This window comes from Hyalella azteca, unplaced genomic scaffold (assembly GCF_000764305.2).
Source record: "Hyalella azteca isolate HAZT.00-mixed unplaced genomic scaffold, Hazt_2.0.2 contig4316, whole genome shotgun sequence".
NCBI lineage: Eukaryota > Metazoa > Arthropoda > Malacostraca > Amphipoda > Hyalellidae > Hyalella > Hyalella azteca.
The window spans coordinates 419165-439242 of NW_025934536.1; the positions used below are offsets into that span (position 1 = coordinate 419165).

General features: G+C 38.6%; 1 protein-coding gene across 1 annotated transcript in view; it reads left to right on the plus strand.

The window, feature by feature from the left end:
* Nucleotides 1-20078, plus strand: part of LOC108682264 (tyrosine-protein phosphatase Lar) — a 340083-nt gene that overhangs the window by 229223 nt on the left and 90782 nt on the right. Inside the window, exon 4 of the mRNA XM_047879960.1 lies at nt 3174-3176. Coding sequence (XP_047735916.1) covers nt 3174-3176 — 3 coding nt within the window. The remainder of the gene's footprint in view (nt 1-3173; nt 3177-20078) is intronic.

The following is a 20078-nucleotide window of genomic DNA, read 5'->3' on the forward strand; positions in this document are numbered from 1 at the left end:
GTATTATAAGAAAGTAACCTATGTTACAATAATTGCTATAAAGAAAGTAGCCTTATCTTTATAGTATCTTTAGTATATCTTATCTTTATAGTATAGTATAATACTTTATAGTATTATAAGAAATTATCCTATGTTACAATAATTGCTATAAAGAAAAGTATACTTATATCAATGTTTATTTATTGATTCTATTATTTTTGAAGGAGTTTGTTGAAGTATGCATGTATATTCTAATTTAGTTTAGTGTCACTTCACTCACTTGTATGTTTACACGCAGTATTTTTAGCTTCTGTATTGTCAGTTCAAGAACTCGTTTCAATGAGACAAGCCTTTGCTTATTTCCAATCTTCAAAACCTTGCAATTCCGTTGCCAATTTATCTTGTTGTTTTGTATTATTTTGTTTTGACTTTGTATTCATTGTTCAGTGTTGATTCCATGTCCTTGTTATCGTATACTTTTTATTCGACTTTTCATTCAATCATAGCAGACTTCTTTATTTCTATATTAATTCATGTTATCATGTCAGGTTCGCTTTATTTCCATATAATTCAGCAAAAACAATCTGTAATATTAATTTTAAAAATTACAGCCTCGATCAACTGGAGTTTACATGAAATCCCAACTGCTTTATTTTTCGATCACTGCGGACGTATTTAGGAATTATGTACAATACGGTATTATCTCCCTTGATTCATTCATTTATTTGTCAATCAAAATATACGGAGATATACTGGAGATGTTAATAAGCTTACATAATCTTAATAATTTCCTGCCATAGTATTAATAATCATAATATAGTTGCATAAACGGCTTTTTTGAAAACGAACGAAACCTCTCGTCACACGATGATATTGAATTATACATGCATGTCTCAAGCAGCGCTTTGGTTGCAGATTTTTCGGCGATTTGTGTGGCGAAGTTCACTGGATACTCATATGAAGCAGATATGTGAATCTTACACAAATAACTGCTTTTACTTTCAACTTTGACGATTAGGTTTTATTGTTATGATACTATTTCAATATTTCACTAATCTGCTGCCTTGAGTTTAATCTCGTATTTTTTTCGACACAATCGGCTTTAAAGTGAAAAAAATATTTCTTTAAAATTTTTATTGCACGTTTGGAGTTAATTGAAGACAATCTTATCGTTGCGTAAGGGGAGTAGACGAAAATACTTGGTTGTAATTACTTTCTTTTTTCGCAGTTGAGCGTCAAAATTACCATATTGTTTATCTGAAAATTTTGAGTAAATATTGCAGTATTATTGGCAATTTCTCATTAAAAAAAACTAATTAAAATGTTGCCGATAATTATGTGATCGAGGCATCCGTTGCTTGGTACATTCAAACTATGTTATAATAATTGATAATTCCCCACAAAATGTCACAGATTGTAAATTCAAGAGCTACTATCAAAATTTTTTATAGTTACGTACGTCGTCGATTATACTTTCGAACTTTCATTTTCATAATCTTTGATATTTTAGTAATAAGCATCGTCGGTTGGGCATTCAAACTGTGTTATTTTAATCGTTGATGGTTCCGTACCTAGTATCGTTAATGAATTAATGGAATTTAATGACTCCATTTTCAATCATTATGGTTAGATTTCTCTTATTCCGCATTTTATCCACATTGTAGAGGCAGGGCGGCGTTCCAACCTGCTGTGACGGTAAACAAAGCAACAGGTTCAGCATGTGTATTATCTCTAACTTGTGAGGTGTACCGCTGTGAAAAAAACTTTTGTCTCCCGTGAGGATGCGAGCGTAAAGTTTCGCTGCAAAGTTATGCGAAGAATGCTATGAAACTGTTGCACGGTCGCTCTCACCACTTGAAATTATCGCGGCTTTTTCTTCTTCGAGTTCCTTCATACGTATCTTTTAAACATGTTAGTTTCTTATGCAATGCCTATGGTAGTTCCTGGTTTGTGGAGACCGCTTCGATGACGTTCTGTGTTCTGCCTTGAGTTTTGTCACGAATATAATGAAGTGCAGACGAATTAGTTGTTCATTTATTCTAATGTTATCTCCTTCATTACTTTAATTGTCAGTGTTTCTCTGCCACCTGTTTGAGAAAGCTGCAGATTAAATGTGAAAATTTGCTTCAAAACTCTCTTGTCTCGAAGATCGAATTTTGAATTAAATTCGAGTGCATTTTGCTTTCGGTTGGTTTGGACAACTGGCACGTTTTTGTGTACGTATGAACATTTTTGCCGCAATACGAGTCACTTATATCGAGTTATTTTCCTCTCGGTGTCTAACGGATCATTTTATTGTGTAATTTTTGTATATTCATCACTTAGGCCCCCAGAAAATATGATCATGACCAATTCGAAACATTGACAAGGAAAAGTGCCGATTTAAGATTTATTGACTTTTCCTATGGTGCTAGATAGATATTTTTATCTTATAGGTTCAAGTGGTACGAAAGAAAATGTCATTTTATTGTTTGACAAGTTGTCATAATCCCATTAAATGAATTTCATATCGAACACGTACATAGCTCAATTTCAAATTCTTTCCTTTATTTACTGGTATGTTGCATGCGTGCCCTGCGCAAAAATCAGTCGATAAATGAGCTTTTTTGGATTACGAGAAAAATACAGAACAAATTTCCGTCTCCTCCGATCAATAGTTATATTAACTGAGAGTTTTATTAGTCATATATCCACTTCAACTTGCTAAGATTGTTGAATAGAACAATATTTACAACTGTGCAGTTGGGACTCTTTTTATACGTTATGTGATATAATGTAATCAAACATAATATGAGCATCGTATACAACGTAAGCATCTTATACAACGTAAGCATATAAAAAAAATCTTAAAGACGGGAAAATTTTTTCCTTTCATGCTTGAATTTATATCGGGTGGTGCTCTCAAATGTCGTTGGTCAGATTAACGACTTAAGCTGGACTTGTAAAAAAAATTGCGCTTGAACTTTCTCTTAATAGGATTACGTGCGCGTGTTGTGAATGTCCCTTGTTCTACATACCAAGTATTATTCATTTTCATTAGAAAATTATGAAGTGCTAAGATTTTTCATATTTCATGCATAATATCATCAAATAATTAAATTTTCCGCTTGGAAAATTTTAAATTTTCCGCTTGGATAATTTTAAATTTTTTGCTTGCCTCAAAGAATTGAATTTTCCGCTTTGAAAATGGCTAGATCGTTCTTATGAATGCACTCTTCAAACTCAACTCATTTATTGTGTCTTGAATTGTCCCTAAGAATATTTGAAATTAATTACTCATCGAGGTTCACTAGACCTTGATACAATCAGTGTTACTGATCCATATTACGAATTTTAGAATCCCTGTATATATTCAAACAGAAGCCTAGTCTGAATGCTTGCTTTATCTCCTTTCCCCTTGAAATAGTAAATAGGCAGGTCTGTTTACTAGTGTTCATTTCATTTCATAATTTGCTTGTTCCCGTTTTAATAACTGACAGTGGCCGTTTACTTTACTAATTGATCGTATTTGTGTTTCTAGGACTTGTGCTATGAACTAACGATATGGAGCTGGACTCCGAAACATTTTCTTTGCACGAGTTTTGGTACATACGTAATGCTGGTCAATTCATTTGAATTTTGCTTTGTATGCAATTCACTTATTAGCTTACACCTATAAAAACCGATGAACACGATTTCTAGTACAATTAAATTTCGAATGAAACAAATCTCTGTCTATTAAATCGAAAAATATTTCGCTAGGGATGGGGATTTTTATGGGCCTCTGAGAAATATTTTTTTCTTACGGAGGCCCTTAGAAAAAATATAGTTTGCTCAATTGTAAATAATCTTCTATTAAAATGTTGGTTACCAGCATGTACTTACATTTTAAGATGCTCGTCGTTTGTTCTGGTTTTAAATTATCCTTACCAGCGCACCTATATTAGGATTTACTCTTTTTGTTTTTAAAAGTGCTAGTTAGCAACGGTTCATGTTTACATATTGTAAGTTTAGTTTTTGCATCGAAGGCTGGTACAATATTTTGTGTATAAATGTAGTTGGAATCAAAATTATTGGAATCCAAATTCTAACGATTATTTTGTTTCTTCCACAGATCGTAAGTATCGCTGAGGCCGGGGCGACGTATGGTGAGAAAGGCAGGTCCTGCAGGAGCTCGATGGCAGAAACACGATAGCTGTCATCTACTAGAAATTCTTCGGTTGTTCGTACCTCACTTATATTTTATAAAATGTTATTATTCTTGTTATTGAAATTAAAATTTTCGCGTATAAATCTAAACGTATCAATTCCTTTTAACGTAACGGGTGCAGGCCCTATTAACAAAGCCTGCAGGTCTATTTGAGACATTTGGGATTCCGTCTTTCTCGGCTCAAGTATTTTGACTTTGTCAAGAACAAGTGTTTTGTTGAATTACCAATGGATTTTAAACGCTTCTACGAGTTATGATAAGAAATGAAGTAATAGTCGTAATTTGTTATAGTGGCTATCATAATATTATTAATAACTTATTGATGATTAGTCATTTATGAAAGTTCAGTGAAGGAAAAGACAAGGAGTAGCGAAGCATGTCTGCTGTGGGGATCTCGAACTATTGCTGTAACAATGTATGCTGATTTAATGTATATTGCTGATGGTTGGGTAAATGTAGGACTAAATTCTGCCGTGGATCAACTGATTAAAAGTATCCTCAAACCGACACTTCTGTGAGCATCATCAGAGAAAATGACTGTTGACAACTTAAGATCAAGAAAACTATATATTGTGGTATCCCAACAATATATTGTTTAATTGTATGCCAAAACTCAACTGTTGCATGCCACGTGGAGGAATATCAACTGATTAAAAGTATCCTCAAACCGACAGTTTCGTGAGCGGCATCAGAGAAAATGACCGTTGGCAACTTAACAAAAAAAAACTATGTTTATATTTAATTGTATCCCAAAACTCAACTGTTGCATGCCACGTTACTCGGCCTGACGCTTTATTATATTTAATTGTATCCCAAAACTCAACTGTTGCATGCCACGTTACTCGGCATGACGCTCCATTACTCCAAGAGGTGCGCGTTCCGAGCTCTCCCTTAGATCATTCCATGTTCGAGGAAGCTGTCCCACTTTTGCTGATTTTAATAGCCTTCCTTGGCGATGAGTTCCTCGAGAACTTTTAATTGTAATCTCTCTTTCGCTTTGCTGCGACAAGGAAAATATTCTCGCCGGCAATTAGAGCGAAGTTCATTAGCGACGACGCTGCGCTCACAGCCTTTCGTCGTCTTCTGGACTATGTCCTTGCGTCTCTTACATCTGTTATTCTTCGTTGTTATTGAACCATTTTTGTTCGTTTTATTCCTGTGATTCCTCGTGGAATATGTAAAGTGTGCTATATTGGTTATGCCTTTACTTTGGTCCAAGCGTTTCTTCCTATATCTTTTTTTCATTGTTGATTGTTTATATTTTGGGTTCGGACGAATTTCTTAGGAGATATAATTTTAAGTTTTAAATTGTTTGCTCGCTCATGAATTAGTTATGCCTTTACTTTGGTCCAAGCGTTTCTTCCTATATCTCTTTTCATTGTTGATTGTTTATATTTTGGCCTCGGACGAATTTCTTAGAAGATATAATTTAAAGTTTTATATTGTTTTCTCTGATATTTTTCAAGCAGTGGAATGAAAAAAAAAAATACTTTTCTATTCAATAAAAAAATATTTTTCCGTTTAAACTTGCGGAAAAAATCCGAAAGTTCTCCAATTTTATTGAATATCGACCTGACACTTTGACGAATCGCAATTTTTTCAGGCTCAATTTTACATTTTATCTTACTATCAGTACATTAAGCTGACATTCGTTCATATGTTACGAAAATGACGAATTTTCCAAATTCAAATGGCTTTCTGATGAAGCTACATTTCTGGTTCTTGTATTTCAACATTATTAGTGTTCATATCGAGCTCTTGATCATTCGGTTCAATTTTGGAATCTTGGTGATACAGGGTTAAAACTTCTTGCCAATTGTTTATTTTGCCTCAAATTCAAAGCATGCCTAATGCTACTGGATTACGATCTCTCTGTGATAATAATTTCTGGTCGCGAGCACTTCAGTTCGCCACCTCTTTTTTATCCCACTTAATTAAATAGCGATGAGAGCGCCGCCCAAGACGATTTTATCAGGTCAACGAATCAGTGCAGGTCGGCAGCCGCGCTCATGCCTTAACCCAGGGAAAATTTACAGACGCGGCAGCTTCTGATTTGGGTTACCCGAAGCTGGGGCGACTCTAAATTTTGTTAGGGCTGATTTGCTCACCAAAAATCGTCCCTTAACTCGATGAACATTCGCTCCTGACTCGTCCGCTCCCACCTAAAATTTACAGAAGTTAAATTGAAAAATTTCAATTACAGAAGTTAATTGGAGTGCAGGGCTTATTGTAGTAGGACTTGTGTGGTGGCTTTAGCAAAAGTTTGCATTGTATTAATTAAGTAGAAGCTGACGTTGGGAGTCGCTCGTCTTAACGGTTCAGGCCTAGATTGTCATGATTTTTTTTTGGAAATATTAGATTACTTCTAATTATTTCTGGTGTTATGGTGCCGCTAACTTTGAGGTCGCTGTAAGAACATTCTTTAAAAATCGTATATTTATGCTAAATGATCTCGCCAACATCCATGTTTGTGGGACTTTTGTTGCCACCATTGCATTTCTGCGCGTCGTTGATCTCTCGCTTTGCTGAATATATTTGTCGTGAGCTGCATTTAATCCAAATGCCTATTAATTTTTGCTTTCAGTCAATGACTTTTATCGAATAAGATAAGCAGAAATATTTAATGTGAATATGAAAAGCTTCATATGTAGTATACTTCAGAATTAAGAGTCCCACGATTGAAGCATCCACCATCCTTGCACCATGAACATTCTTGGTATCAATTTATCTTGTACTCGAGCCGAGTCTTCTTCATCTTAATCCGCGATGATTTAATCTCTTTATTTTTTGTGCTCCATATTTTCTTTCGTGGTTTGGTGCCGTTTAGTTGCTCCTCGCTCCCGCCACAGAGAAAAAAAACACCAAGCGCATCGTGTCGCTACAGGCGATTGCTGTAAAAACCTTCCTCAATCTGCGGTCCGTGAAAGAATGAGCTCTGCTCGAGCTCGTCTCAAAACAAAAGCTGGTTGCTGTTGTAGTAAAAAATGGGGGGCCACCCCCGGGTTTTACCCCGCGTCTTTCGCGTATTGATACTTGTATCCTTACAACTTTATACTTAGTACCGGCGAAACGTAGACGGAGGTGAAATGTTTACTTTTTGTGTCATTTCTCGGCAACATTTATTGTAGTTTATTGTAGTTTATTGTAGTTTATTGTAGTTTATTGATATTGATATTAAAATGTAGGGGGCACTGGGATATTCTGGTTCCTCTTAAACTTCAAGATTGGCTCCTAATTCGATCAGCGAGCACAATTGTGCGCTGCAGTGGCGGCACTAAGAGAAACTGTGTTTGCATATGCAGTTTGTACCACTTCTTGTCATTGGCTCGAAACACACGAGTACGTTCAACCACATTCCAAGAGCACCCAACAAATGCTGGTCGTTGATTCCCATCTCTGGTAAAACAAAATTCACTTGTCGAATCCCTTTTTTGAAAACACGAACAAGCTTTTGTATGGATCTATGGGGAATTAAATTTACCATTTTCCCCAGAGTCGTCTACAGCGCTGGCAACAATTCCTGACGGATTGTTGGTATCCGTTCATTTGCGTATTGTACGAGCTCCGGTGATTCGGTACCCTATTTCGTCGGAAATTTGATTTAATAGCGACATATTCTTTCTTTTTTTATTGGTTGTTCCACGGGTATTTTCAACTACAGAAAAGTCCCAACATGCTTGCTTATCGTATTTGTTTTTCCAAGTTTAACAATAAAAAAGAACCACCTAAAGAACTAAACCAAAAAATATTGTCACGTTATCGGCTTGAAGGTTCCAATGATGTTTTATTTCTGAATCTTCTCTATCATCGGTGCCTTAAAGTCTATGTACGAGATACGTAATGCGTTCGATTATCGCCCGATAACGCTGTATCCCTGGTATTTTCTTCCGGTTGCATCTCTCTACGAAGACTTCGAATGAGCTCATGAATAAATTTGGTGTACAGCGCCAAATTGCTGTACTACGTCCTAGTGAGCCCACTACAATATAGCCTAGCTTCGCGACCACGTTTTATAGAAGCTTAAAATGTTGCCCTCGATTTTGTGTCTGAAATTCACTGCATGATGACGCTTTTATTTTCTCATTATTTGAAAAATTGTCTTGTTCCTGTTCTTGTTCTTCATCGACTTGAGTCTGAAGTCGTTGAGACACCATTATAAAATGATCTAAATTTGTACTGTAGCACCTCGATAAAATACGAATTCTGCTTGTTAGTATCACTGCATTATCATTCCGTTAACACGCGCTTCTCATTAATTGGTAGAACGTCTCGGAAAATCGATAGAAATATGGCTCTCAACTTTCAGGTGATGAACCATGTTAGTGGTTTTTAACTCATTATTCAAACATTTTTCTTAGAATGCTTGTGCTTTGCCTTGCTATTAGGAAGTTGTGCACAGCTACTTCTGCGAAAAACCAACCATATATACGATATAATATTGTTGCGGCAAGTACGGTAGGCAAATGCATTCGTGTAATAGATAAACCCTGTCCCTAATAGACGAAGTCTCTCACTGTAATAGATAAACTTACAAATGCCGCTGCTCGAGCGGCACCGGACAGATGACTTCGTTTCATGCTCCGCCGACGACCGCTGCTGAACGATGAGTGGAGGCGCCTGCGCTTCTGCCTGCTGCCTGTGTCTCGCCTCAGTCGAGCTCTTTTTGAGGCGCTCAGGGGTAGGATGTCCCAACGTCCTCGGTAAGGTCTTGCGTGGCTGGAACGCCAGCTTCTTCCTGAAGGCAGGATGTTCCAACATCATCGGTAAGGTTTTGCGTGGCGGGAATGTCAAGCTCTCCTTGAAGCGCTCAGGAGCAAGATGTTCTCCCGTCATCGGTAGGGTTTTGCGTGGCGGGAACGTCAAGCTCTTTTTGAGGCGCTCAGGAGCAGGATGTTCCAACGTCCTCGTCGAGGTTTTGAGTATCTTGATTTTCCTTAGTCATATTCTGATTTTCTTATCATCTGATTTGGAGAAAATCTTACAGTGATAGAACGGTCCCTTTGGTGTTCATTTGATCGTTTTTCCTGTGCGTTTTTTTCGTTCGGTTGAGAGCGGATTTCTTCCCGCAGCTTGGAGGCAGCGTTGACTTCGGGTACAGCGTTCGGGAGAAGAACTTAAGTAATTTAGATTAGGGAAGCTGCGACAAACCTTCTTCGCTTTTAAGGTACTTGCCGCTACTTTCACGCGTACACTATTCTCTTGGATATTTACCCGCAGTATGTACCTGGAGTTCTGTAAAAATACGTTATTAGATAGGCTCAAACTCCAAAATCATCTATACAATTACTATCCAATGAATTCTCATTCTATTTTCCCCAACGTATATAATAATTACTAGAATATTTTAAAGTTTATTGCGACGTAATCTCTTTTTTATAAATTTGAGATTTTTAAATAGGTAGTCAAAATGCGATCCTACACGATCAAATTCCTTCAACAAAAGTTCAGAAAATTATTTTTGTCTTTCATTGTCTATAAATTTGAATATTTTTCAGACAGTTTTTCTTGAATTATTTCTTTTCATTCCTCATTTCCCTTTACTCTGCTCAACTGCTTTCTGGATCAATCACTGCAACACTTAAGTGTCAAGAAGGGCACTGCTGAGTATAGGTGATAGCACTTTAGCCCTCAAAAATTCCTAACAAACAATGCACTTGTCATAAGAAAACCAATGATTTGTGTTAGTGGCCTCCAGAGACTTTGTTTCGTCTTTTGCTGCGCTGCGTCAAGCATTGCCAGCAGGTTTATTAGCATTGCACCTCCATGAACTGACTCTTACAGTTTCGCGAGAATTGCTCGCCAAATTTCATCCAAGCTCCAAAATTGTACGGATTTTTTCGACAATACTAGATTGAGGATTTATTCTTCTAATGTTTATACGTTCCTGCTTTAATAATACGTTTATTTTTTATAAGAAACATTTTCAAAAAATGTCATTTTGTTCACGGAGATCCCAGTATTTTCAAGAAGGTTTTTATCTTGAATTTGTATCTCGACTAAAATTGTTCTACATATCTCACAGTTTTGCTGCTGTTCAAATCTTGTTTTCTTAAAAATAAAAATTGCTAAACTTTCATTGATACGGTGCATGCTCGGTAACGAGCGTTCACATTGTCTTTCTGACATGATACGTTTCGACTTTTCAGCTCTCTGTTAAACGTTTTAGTTATATTACCGTCGTGCACCAACATGAGATTATGTAGCCTCTCGTTAATAATGGGAAGTATTATTATGTAGCTTGAACATCTAAGCGAAACATATCTAGTCTTATATTGGTCAGTTAGGGTGAGCCGATCGAATTATTGTTCGTCATTCCAGAGGCATCCATATAACAGTTACAGAATGCGTTAATCTGGAGCTACATCGGCTTACAACTATTGAGATATGAAACATTTTTCTGTTATCTATTAAGACATTTTTAGCTCGCGTTTACTCGCCGCTTCGACGAGATATGGCTTGGTTATTATTAAGTGGTTCACTCATAGCTGGGTTAGAGAGAGTGCAAGTTTGCGCGAGGTACGCAATCACGGGCAGTTAGCGTCACTCTGTGCTGCGGTGATGCTTCGTCTGCCTCGTGACGCATGAGAATCTCTCACACGCAAGACGCCTTCTGAAGAGAAAATTCTCAAGATGCTTGTACTAACATCAATTTCTATGAAAGACTGTAAGTATTAAAGCATTTGATAATTTATTGACTTCTATTAATGCCTATAGTTAGGATATATACAAGGAAGACGAGTGATACAATCACAGATTAAATTATTAGTAATGTAGGTTTTCTAACCAACTTTATACTTGAAACTAATTATTCGCGACTTGTGTGAGTTCTATACTTTGTTTTCCATAATCAGTGAAACTAATCGCGAATTCGTTCCATTTGTTTATATATTGTTGGAAACGGAACTGAATTAATTCTGTTCCAGCTAATCATACTTCTAAGCGGAAAGATTTTTCTTGTTCAAGTAAAACGAGTTACTGAATCGTGCGATGTATCCTAGAGCTGTTCCAGGGCAACTTACATGGTGCTAATCGCGAGGTGCACTCGAAGGAATATGAAGACTTCGTCCAAATAACGATGCACTTTTGTGTGTCACCCTGATCTAGTTGGCTTGTCAAAAGGGATCTACGATCAATAAGCGTGTAACCATTTGGACAATATGACGAATTTGTTTTGTGAGTGTCATCGTAGACGCGGAGTCTCAGTGCGAAATGTTGTTGCTGACGGCATAGGCTGCAAGATTTGAATAGCCCCTGCTGAGTATGCGTGTGTTCCTGAGAGGATCCTCTTCCTCTGAACTAATATCATAGATGTTCTGTAGCTGGAGAAGGGCCTATTTTTCCAGAGATAACTGATCCTGCCGAATATTAATGAGTTCATTAGGCACGCCATGTTTGGTCGACGATGTCATATTCCTGGGCAAGAAGACTCGCTGCCTCTCTGCCTCTTTTGATGCTAATAATTAGCCTGGAGCTTCTCTGTCATTCCTATTACTGGTCAGGAAACTCTTAAGCTTTAGCAGACCATTAATAAGAAGAGACTCACGCTACTAAGCGGACTTCATTACCTCGCCTAATGAGCGCCCTTAAGACACCTCTCCCTCCATGCCTGTTACGTTCATATCCCGACAGGCAAATCGCGCTTGCTAAACACGTTAGCTGAGAACATTTTTTGATGTGTGTTTAGTTTCCCAAAAAATGCAATGCGCTTCCACTGCTGCTTGCATCAACACTTGTTTTAAAATAATTATTTATAATTTAATTCATTCATGGAACTATCATTTGAATCTTCTATGTCATTACCCATTGTATTCATTTTGAGGGCTGCTTATATTATATTATTATATGCCAAGCGTTGATGCAAGGGTTTGTATTACATTAATTAAAATATTCATATTTCCGCCCCGGTTTCATTTTTAAAACATTTCTATTCTACATGCATGAATAGTTAATTTACCTGCCATCACGATTCACTTATGTTCCCCGCCGTGCCTGTGTTGTTGCACATAATTTGTGTCTATGCATAAGTCTACAATTTTTTCCTCAAGTCTCATGCGGTATCATCGGCGCACTGCATGTAGTTAGTTCTAGTAATACTTAAGGAATGCTTCGCTGGGAAGATTTTTAATTTTTGAGTATCATGTTGTGGACCGTTCCCTATTTTTTTCTATTTTCAGTGTCATTTAATGGACCTTTGTCTATTTCCAATGGTCCAATGGCATGTAATGCGCCATCCATCGGGTTTCTATTGATTGAACATCAACTAATTTCTAATTGTCATGTGATGAAGCGCCCACATGTTTGAGTGTCATGTGATGAAGCGTCCAGAAGTTTTGAGTGTCACGTGATGAAGCGTCCGCAAGTTTTGAGTGTTATGTGATGAAGCGTCCACAAGTTTTGAGTGTCATGTGGTGAAGCGTCCACAAGTTTTGAGTGTCATGTCATGAAGCGTCCGCAAGTTTTGAGTGTCATGTGATGAAGCAACCACAAGCTTTGAGTGTCATGTGATGAAGCATCCACAAGCTTTGAGTGTCATGTGATGAAGCAACCACAAGCTTTGAGTGTCATGTGATGAAGCATCTACAAGTTTTTAGTGTCATGTGATGAAGCGGCTACAAGTTTTGAGTGTCATGTGATGAACCGTCCTCAAGTTTGAGTGTCGTGTCATGAAGCGTCGACAAATTTTGAGTGTCGTGTGGTGAAGCGTCCCATTAATTTATAATTGTCATGTGATGCAGCGTCTAAAAGTTTTGAGTGTCATATAATGCAGCGTTTTCTATTCATGTTCCCTTGATCGAGATTCTAATTGCTCTACTTGCATATCTTATGCGGTTGATGACTCCTGCCGGCGCATAATTTAACTGCCTTGTTTTCGGTGTCGCTGCCGTGAGTTTTCATCTGAGAAGAGCGGACATTTGCATAAAATAGACTCGCTGACAATCGTGCATCGTCTTCTACTGCTGCTGGTCTCATGCCTGCTCTAACGTGCGGCTAAATTCATGGCTACATTTGGTTCCAAAACATCAGTTATGCATTGTGATCAATTTCTTAATCTCAAATGGAATGAAATTCGCCTTTGAACCTCTTATATGCTTCATTAATTGTTCGTATATTATATATTTTGTGAGGAAATTTATCCTAAACCATATCTTTCTCAAGTCTATCTGATACCGATTATTTTTAGTTATATGTCAGTAAATTTTTCTTGTCTAGAAGAATCATTGTTATTCGTCATTCTTCGTGGGACTTGCTGTATCTTCCTGTATTTTATGATTTACAGCTTGATGCGTGTCAGGCGGGTACTTGGTAGGCTGTGTTTTCTTTCACTTGAACGTAGAATGCAGATGAGGTTCATTAGGACCCTTTCGAAATGCCTTCGATCTAAAAATTTTAGTTAAATTTGCCTATGATATTTTTTATTTTCCTGCCGGTACACGTGGCGCTAATTTTTCAATGCAGGCTACTTATGTGCATGAGAAGAAACTAAATTACTAGTAACGGAACATTTTCTGCAAAATTTTACGTAGTTTTTGCTCCTGCAAAAACTACTTTCAATATTTTATACGTATGAGACAGTTCTCTTGGTCCTGCCACATAGTTGATTATTTTTTTTTTGCCTTTTTCGACGGCTTATCCAAGACTGGCAATTAGTACATTTAGAAATTGTATCTAAGAAACTAAGCGCCCCGCAGAGTCGCTGTCAGTCTTACCGTGTCCATTTGAGAAGTCAGGAATTAGTAAGGCATTTCAAGCGTGCCAAGAGCCAATTACGGAGCTACAGTCGAGCAGCAGCGCAGCCGCCTCCCGAGATGTGTGCTCTCTGAATAAAACATTCTCTGCTGAAAGAGACCTTGTCCGCCCTCTCCCTCACTGTCCTCTCCCACACTAAATAAATAGATCAAAAATCCTCTTGGTATCGAGCAAAAAAATACTTCGTTGGGATGTGTGCGAGATGTTGTCCGTGGAGGACAAATCCCACAAGTTTTCTGTCTTCCAGCGAACCAGAATTTTTATGCTCCGTAATGCCGATTTTTCATTGCAATATTTGCTCGCTCATTGGAAAGCCTTGCGAAGAATTAGAGGAAAGCTATTGACGTTGCGTTTGGGACATTCATCGCTTCTTTGGCTTTTGAGTTATCTTGTGTGCAACCCTGAATGTCGTCCTGGTTTTATGCCATAGATTGTCAAATTTTTTCCATGTCTGCGTTGGCGCATCATCAATTGCCGCTCTGTGTCAAATGTGATATTTCTGGTCTGGAAGTTTCGTATTTTGTTCTAATATATTTTTAATCCCTTCTAAATCAAGATTCAAAGCGCGCTGATCGAAGAATTTTTGATTTTCTGAAGTCCATGTTCAACTTCTCAATGCTCAATTTCAATATTTGCATGAAAAGAGCTTACGGTTGCCATCAATGAGCCTGTAACCGGCTCCAGTTGTACATAATTCCCAGCAGAAGACTCGCCCGTTATATCCCATCTTAGATGTGATCCATGGAATCCTCGAGTCTCGGTTGCTCATAGTTCCTTCTATGAAAATAGGCCCCATTTTGCCTCATTATTTCCGCGTGGTGCATGCAGTCTTCGGTGCTGGTTTCATCCCGGTGGAAGATGACGCCTTCTTTTTTTTAGGAAATCCTGTGAAAATCTCTAATTTATTTTTAAAGAATACTGCAAAGTCTTACTGAGTGATGGAAAGTTTAGTGCAGTCGCAACTCCTATGTGGCACTGACAATATGGGTGCATCAGCTAGGGTTACGTAGTCCAATCTTTTTGCCTCATTTACTCTCCCCCAGTCTTATGAACTGCGGAAATTTTTGTTAGAGTTCTCGAGTTAATTTCCTGGTATAATTCTCGGTGTTGGAGCGGCCTCGAGTTGAGTCTATTGTCTGAGCTCATTAGCGTTGTGCTGAAAAAGACACAGGGACTCTCACCAACGCCTCGACAATTGCCTGTTGCCTGGACCCCTGCCTATTCTGTTGCCTGGACCTCTCCCTTTTCTGTTGCCTGGACCCCTGCCTAATCTGTTGCCTGGACCCCTGCCTATTCTGTTGCCTGGACCCCTGCCTAAACTGTTGCCTGGACTCTGCCTATTCTGTTGCCTGGACCCCTGCCTAATCTGTTGCCTGGACCCTGCCTAATCTGTTGCCTGGACCCCTGCATATTCTGTTGCCTGGACCCCTGCCTAATCTGTTGCCTGGACCCTGCCTATTCTGTTGCCTGGACCTCTCCCTTTTCTGTTGCCTGGACCCCTGCCTAATCTGTTGCCTGGACCCTGCCTATTCTGTTGCATGGACCCTGCCTATTCTGTTGCCTGGACCCTTGCCTAATCTGTTGCCTGGACCCTGCCTTTTCTGTTGCCTGGACCCCTGCCTATTCTGTTGCATGGACCTTGCCTATTCTGTTGCCTGGACCCCTGCCTAATCTGTTGCCTGGACCCTGCCTATTCTGTTGCCTGGACCCTGCCTATTCTGTTGCCTGGACCTATGGTCTCTCTCGCTCGCTTTCACTTAGGCATCGCCGTCCCTTCAAGCGTCACCAACAAAACACAGAATGCAATTCCTGGTGGCCGTTGTTTCTCGGTTACTTGTTTGTTGTGTATATATCTCCTTCCTTATCTGCATAGTCTGGTTGACGACTGCATCTTTTGTTTCCAATTGTGGAACCTTCTGTGGAGAGAAGATCTTTTATTTACATTTACTTCAGTCAGAAGTTACTTTACGATTTGAATACACTGAACATGACATCAAGCGTACACTGAGAAGTGAAATTTAACTTTATTGTAATATTCGTTACTGTACGTTTTACTTTTAATTTGGCGGTGTTTTTTCGTATGCATCTCTTCTTGTATTCGAAGAGTAAAATAATGTGCACATGAGCTGTATTAGCGTCACGATTCATTCAGGCACCCAACAACCATGAAGAGACAACCAAAGTTTGTCTCTTCAGACAAATCGTATAGAATCATTTCCGTCAAATTCGTCTCATTTGCGTTATAAAGGAAGAATAAGTTGAAAGCTGGTCACTGCGAACTTTTCCTGTGCGTTCACTAGAGATCATAAGGGTGCGCTCAAAAACATTCCTTAGCATGTTTGAGAAAAAAGCATAGGCCGTAAAACAGCGCCTTTGGACTAGTTAGGAACGTTTAGCCGGGTTTCGTAAAAGTTCCTTTGTTAGCGCGCCGGCGCATTGTCAACTCAGGTCGAGTTTGACGTGTTTCCTCAACGATTTTCTTTCTCGGCTTTCCCTAGCGAGGATGAGAGAAAGTGCTGCTTCCATGCCAAAAAATATGCTTGAAATGACGGCAAATGCTAAGTCCACCCCTGGTCGCTCTTTACTTTCAAAAATTTTTTTGAGAATGGATCGGCCAATTTCCTAGTGTTGGATTGGCTGTTGTTAGTACAAAACAAAGATGAATTTGTGCTACTCGATTCTCCACAAGCTGTGTAGGTTGTAGGCAACGTTTGGCAGGTGGTTATTGACTGTGCTTGCCCCAACGCTTAGAACTTTTTTATATAAAATAATAAATTGATTCATATTCTCAGGTTACAATTTTTTTCCCTTGTCTATATGTATATTAACCCTCTACCGCCGAATGTCGTTCTCCGGGAACATAACTTTCAACTCAAATTATAAGTAAACTAGTGAGTGTAACAACCTGATTACGTTTGTACGCAACTGAGAACATTTTAAAGTTGTCGTACGTGGCGGCAACCACCAGTGCAAGTCATTTTGAGCTCACTGGAACGTATCCTTTTTAGGAAGTTGGCTTGTGACAATATTGCTCTCCGGTTACTTATGTCAGGCGGTAGAGGATTAATTCAAGATTTTCTCCATTTCTAAGTTGAAATAAATTCACTTAAATTAAAAAAATTGAGCTGGTAGTGTTTAGAAATGTGTGGTCGGAGTTTCGTCCATTGAAAATGTGTTCCCAGTGGAGTGCCGCCGAGCGATCAAGCTTCTTCATCAGGTCTCACCAATGCACGTCTTCTTTGGACGCCCCGTATTTTCAGTTGCTCCTTTGAGGAACTTTTACTTGGTTTGAAATTTTATTATGCAAGTTTTGGTAGTTGAGTAATGAAGTTATAAGGACGCTGGAGCTAGTCGCTAACTCTGTCACTCGAGTTTGGTGTGGCTTACAGAATCGCCCGAACCGAGACGCGACCGAGGTTTCGATTCAAGAGCGATCGATGTCTACATTGCGAATAACTTTGTGGAAGGATGGAATGCGTCCTTGAAATTTGGCCTCGGCTTTGTTCAATCGATGAGCTCCTTCTGCTGGTTAATCTGGTATTTATTTTATATCGATTCATTCCTAATTTTAAGGTATAATTTTCGAAAGTACTTAAACGGATAATTTGAAAATTATTATTCACCAGTAATGCTCAATTCTATGTTGAACTATGCTCTGCATTTGATTGAAGCTTGCGCCTGAATCGTCAAACATGATGTTTAATTGTTTCATACTGTTTTTGAACGTTCGGCATCATTGCAGGTACAACTCCACGGTTTTCACACCCAGCATTTAATTTATTTCGTTGGTAACTAAAGGTTCGCGACATTGTTGAAATTTTTTCTTTTCTTCATGGTATTTATTTCGAGCGTTTTCTATTTAGAGTTTGTATTCTGATTTTCACACGTATTAGGATTATTTTTCCCATTTCAACTGGTTCAAATTCCTCCTATCCTTAGGATACTTATTTAGAAATTATTTTATTTAAAGTTTTTATTTGGGTTACATACACTCAACCTAGGGTTAGTTTTTTTTTCTGCTCAATTCGTCAAATCTACAGGAGAAGTCAGAAGGTGTAAAATATATACATTATATCATTTATGCTATTGCTGTGTTTCATTTCCCCTTGACGCACATAACGCAATTAATTCAGGATTTAATGGAAAATACTTGTTTGTTTCCACGAGAAGTTATTAAATCAACAAAAGTTTACCAGGAAAAGGAATTATTGACCCTGAACAACTGAAATTTCTTAATGCCGCACAAATGAAAGCGTTCCATTTGCATAGTCGTACCGTTATTATAATCCATGAAATACTAGTAATTTAAATGAAGTTTTCATTATATTCATGTTGATGATTAAGTTAAATTGCAAAGATTACGGTAGCATTTACTTATAAGCCTAATAGTTTGGGATGGACAACATCTTACGTTCTTAGATAAGAGATAAAGTGCTTATGACGTATCCTATGGCAGCCGTGGGAGGCAAAAATCCCCATCTTGGGGGAAACTGGTCCATTGCTGAAGGGGACCCAGGAGGGGGTGATGAGGGCGGAGGGGGTGAAGGGGGCAGCAACAAAGAAACAACATTCAAGACATCAGGATTTGGAGTCACATCCGTGGACGACGGAGGTGGCCTCTTCATTATCATGACCCGTGAGTGCGCCGTGTGGACTTGGTGTCCTGATTGCGGGTCTCATGGCAGGACTCGTATTGGAATATCTTTAGCAGAGTCCTTAGTGGTTGGACCCGTAACTGAGTCTTCATTAGAATAATCTTGACGTGGTTCTCGTTAAATAAAACCCTTAACTGGGTCCTGGTATAAAAAACTCATGGCAGGGAATATTCTCATATTGGAATATTCTTAGCAGAGTCCTTATTGGTTGGATTCTTGACTGAGTCTTCATTAGAATAATCTTAACATGGTTCTCCTAAAATAACACCCTTAACTGGGTCCTGATGTAAAAAACTCGGAGCAGCGTTCGCATTGTAAAATCCTTAGCAGTGTCCTTATTGGTTGGACTCTTAATTGAGTCCTCATTAGAACATGGTTGTCGTAAAATAAAACCCTTAACTGGGTCCTGGTATAAAAAAACTCATAGCAGGACTCTTATTGGAATATCCTTAGCAGAGTTCTTATTGGTTGGACTCTTAGCCGAGTCCTCATTAAAAGCTTAACAGGGTTCTCGTAAATAAAACCCTTAACTGGGTCTTGGTATAAACAAGTCATAGCAGGGCTCTCATTGGAATATCCTTGGTAGAGTCCTTACTGGTTGGACTCGTATAAAAGTCCTCATTAGAATAAGCTTTACATGGTTTTCGTAAAATAAAACCCTTCACTGTGTCCTGGTATAAAAACTTACAGCAGCGTTCGCATTGGATTACCTTACGCAGAGTCCTTATTGGTTGGACTTGTAGCTAAGTCCTCGTTAGAATAAGGTTAACATGGTTCTCGTAAAATAAAACCCTTAATTGGGTCCTGGTATAAAAAAAAGCTCGGAGCAGCGTTCGCATTGGAATACCCTTAGTATGCAGGGTTCTCATTGAGACACCATCAGCTGGGTTTTCAATTGGTGTTCCTTATAGCAGGACCTTCCTTGATAAAGCCCTTAGTAGGATCAATGTCGAGAGACCCTAAACAGGTTGGAGGGCTCTTTTAGTAATGTTCCTATTAAGGAGTTCATAGCAGAGTTCGCATTGGGTGATCACGGAGCTGCTTATAATTAAATAATTAATGCTAAGCGTCGCTTGGTTTATTCTTTGTGGGGATACCTCACTTGATGATTCCCTTTCTCTCGCAGGATGTTCTTCTCAATGGATCGCTTAGGATCGACTTGACTTGTTATTTTTACCCCAGCGCGTTTATTCTTTTCAGACTTGATTACCGCCGCCAAGGCACAGTATTCTTTCCTGTGTGGAGATAGTTAATGTTTCATGCATTAAAAATAAGTTTAATTTTCTACTTTTTGTCCATGTAGTAAGTAATAAGCATTCTATAGCGACACCACTTCTCCAGGATTTGGTTTCATCAGGTCAACGAGATTTTTTTAAGTGTTGCATCAATTGCCCGAGAATCTTTGACTTGGCATTGACTAATTGACTAGACTTGGGACGTCGTTTTTAATACACTGTTGGAAGAAAAACCTTGAAAAAACGGTCTTACTGACGTTCTAGTGATCGGCC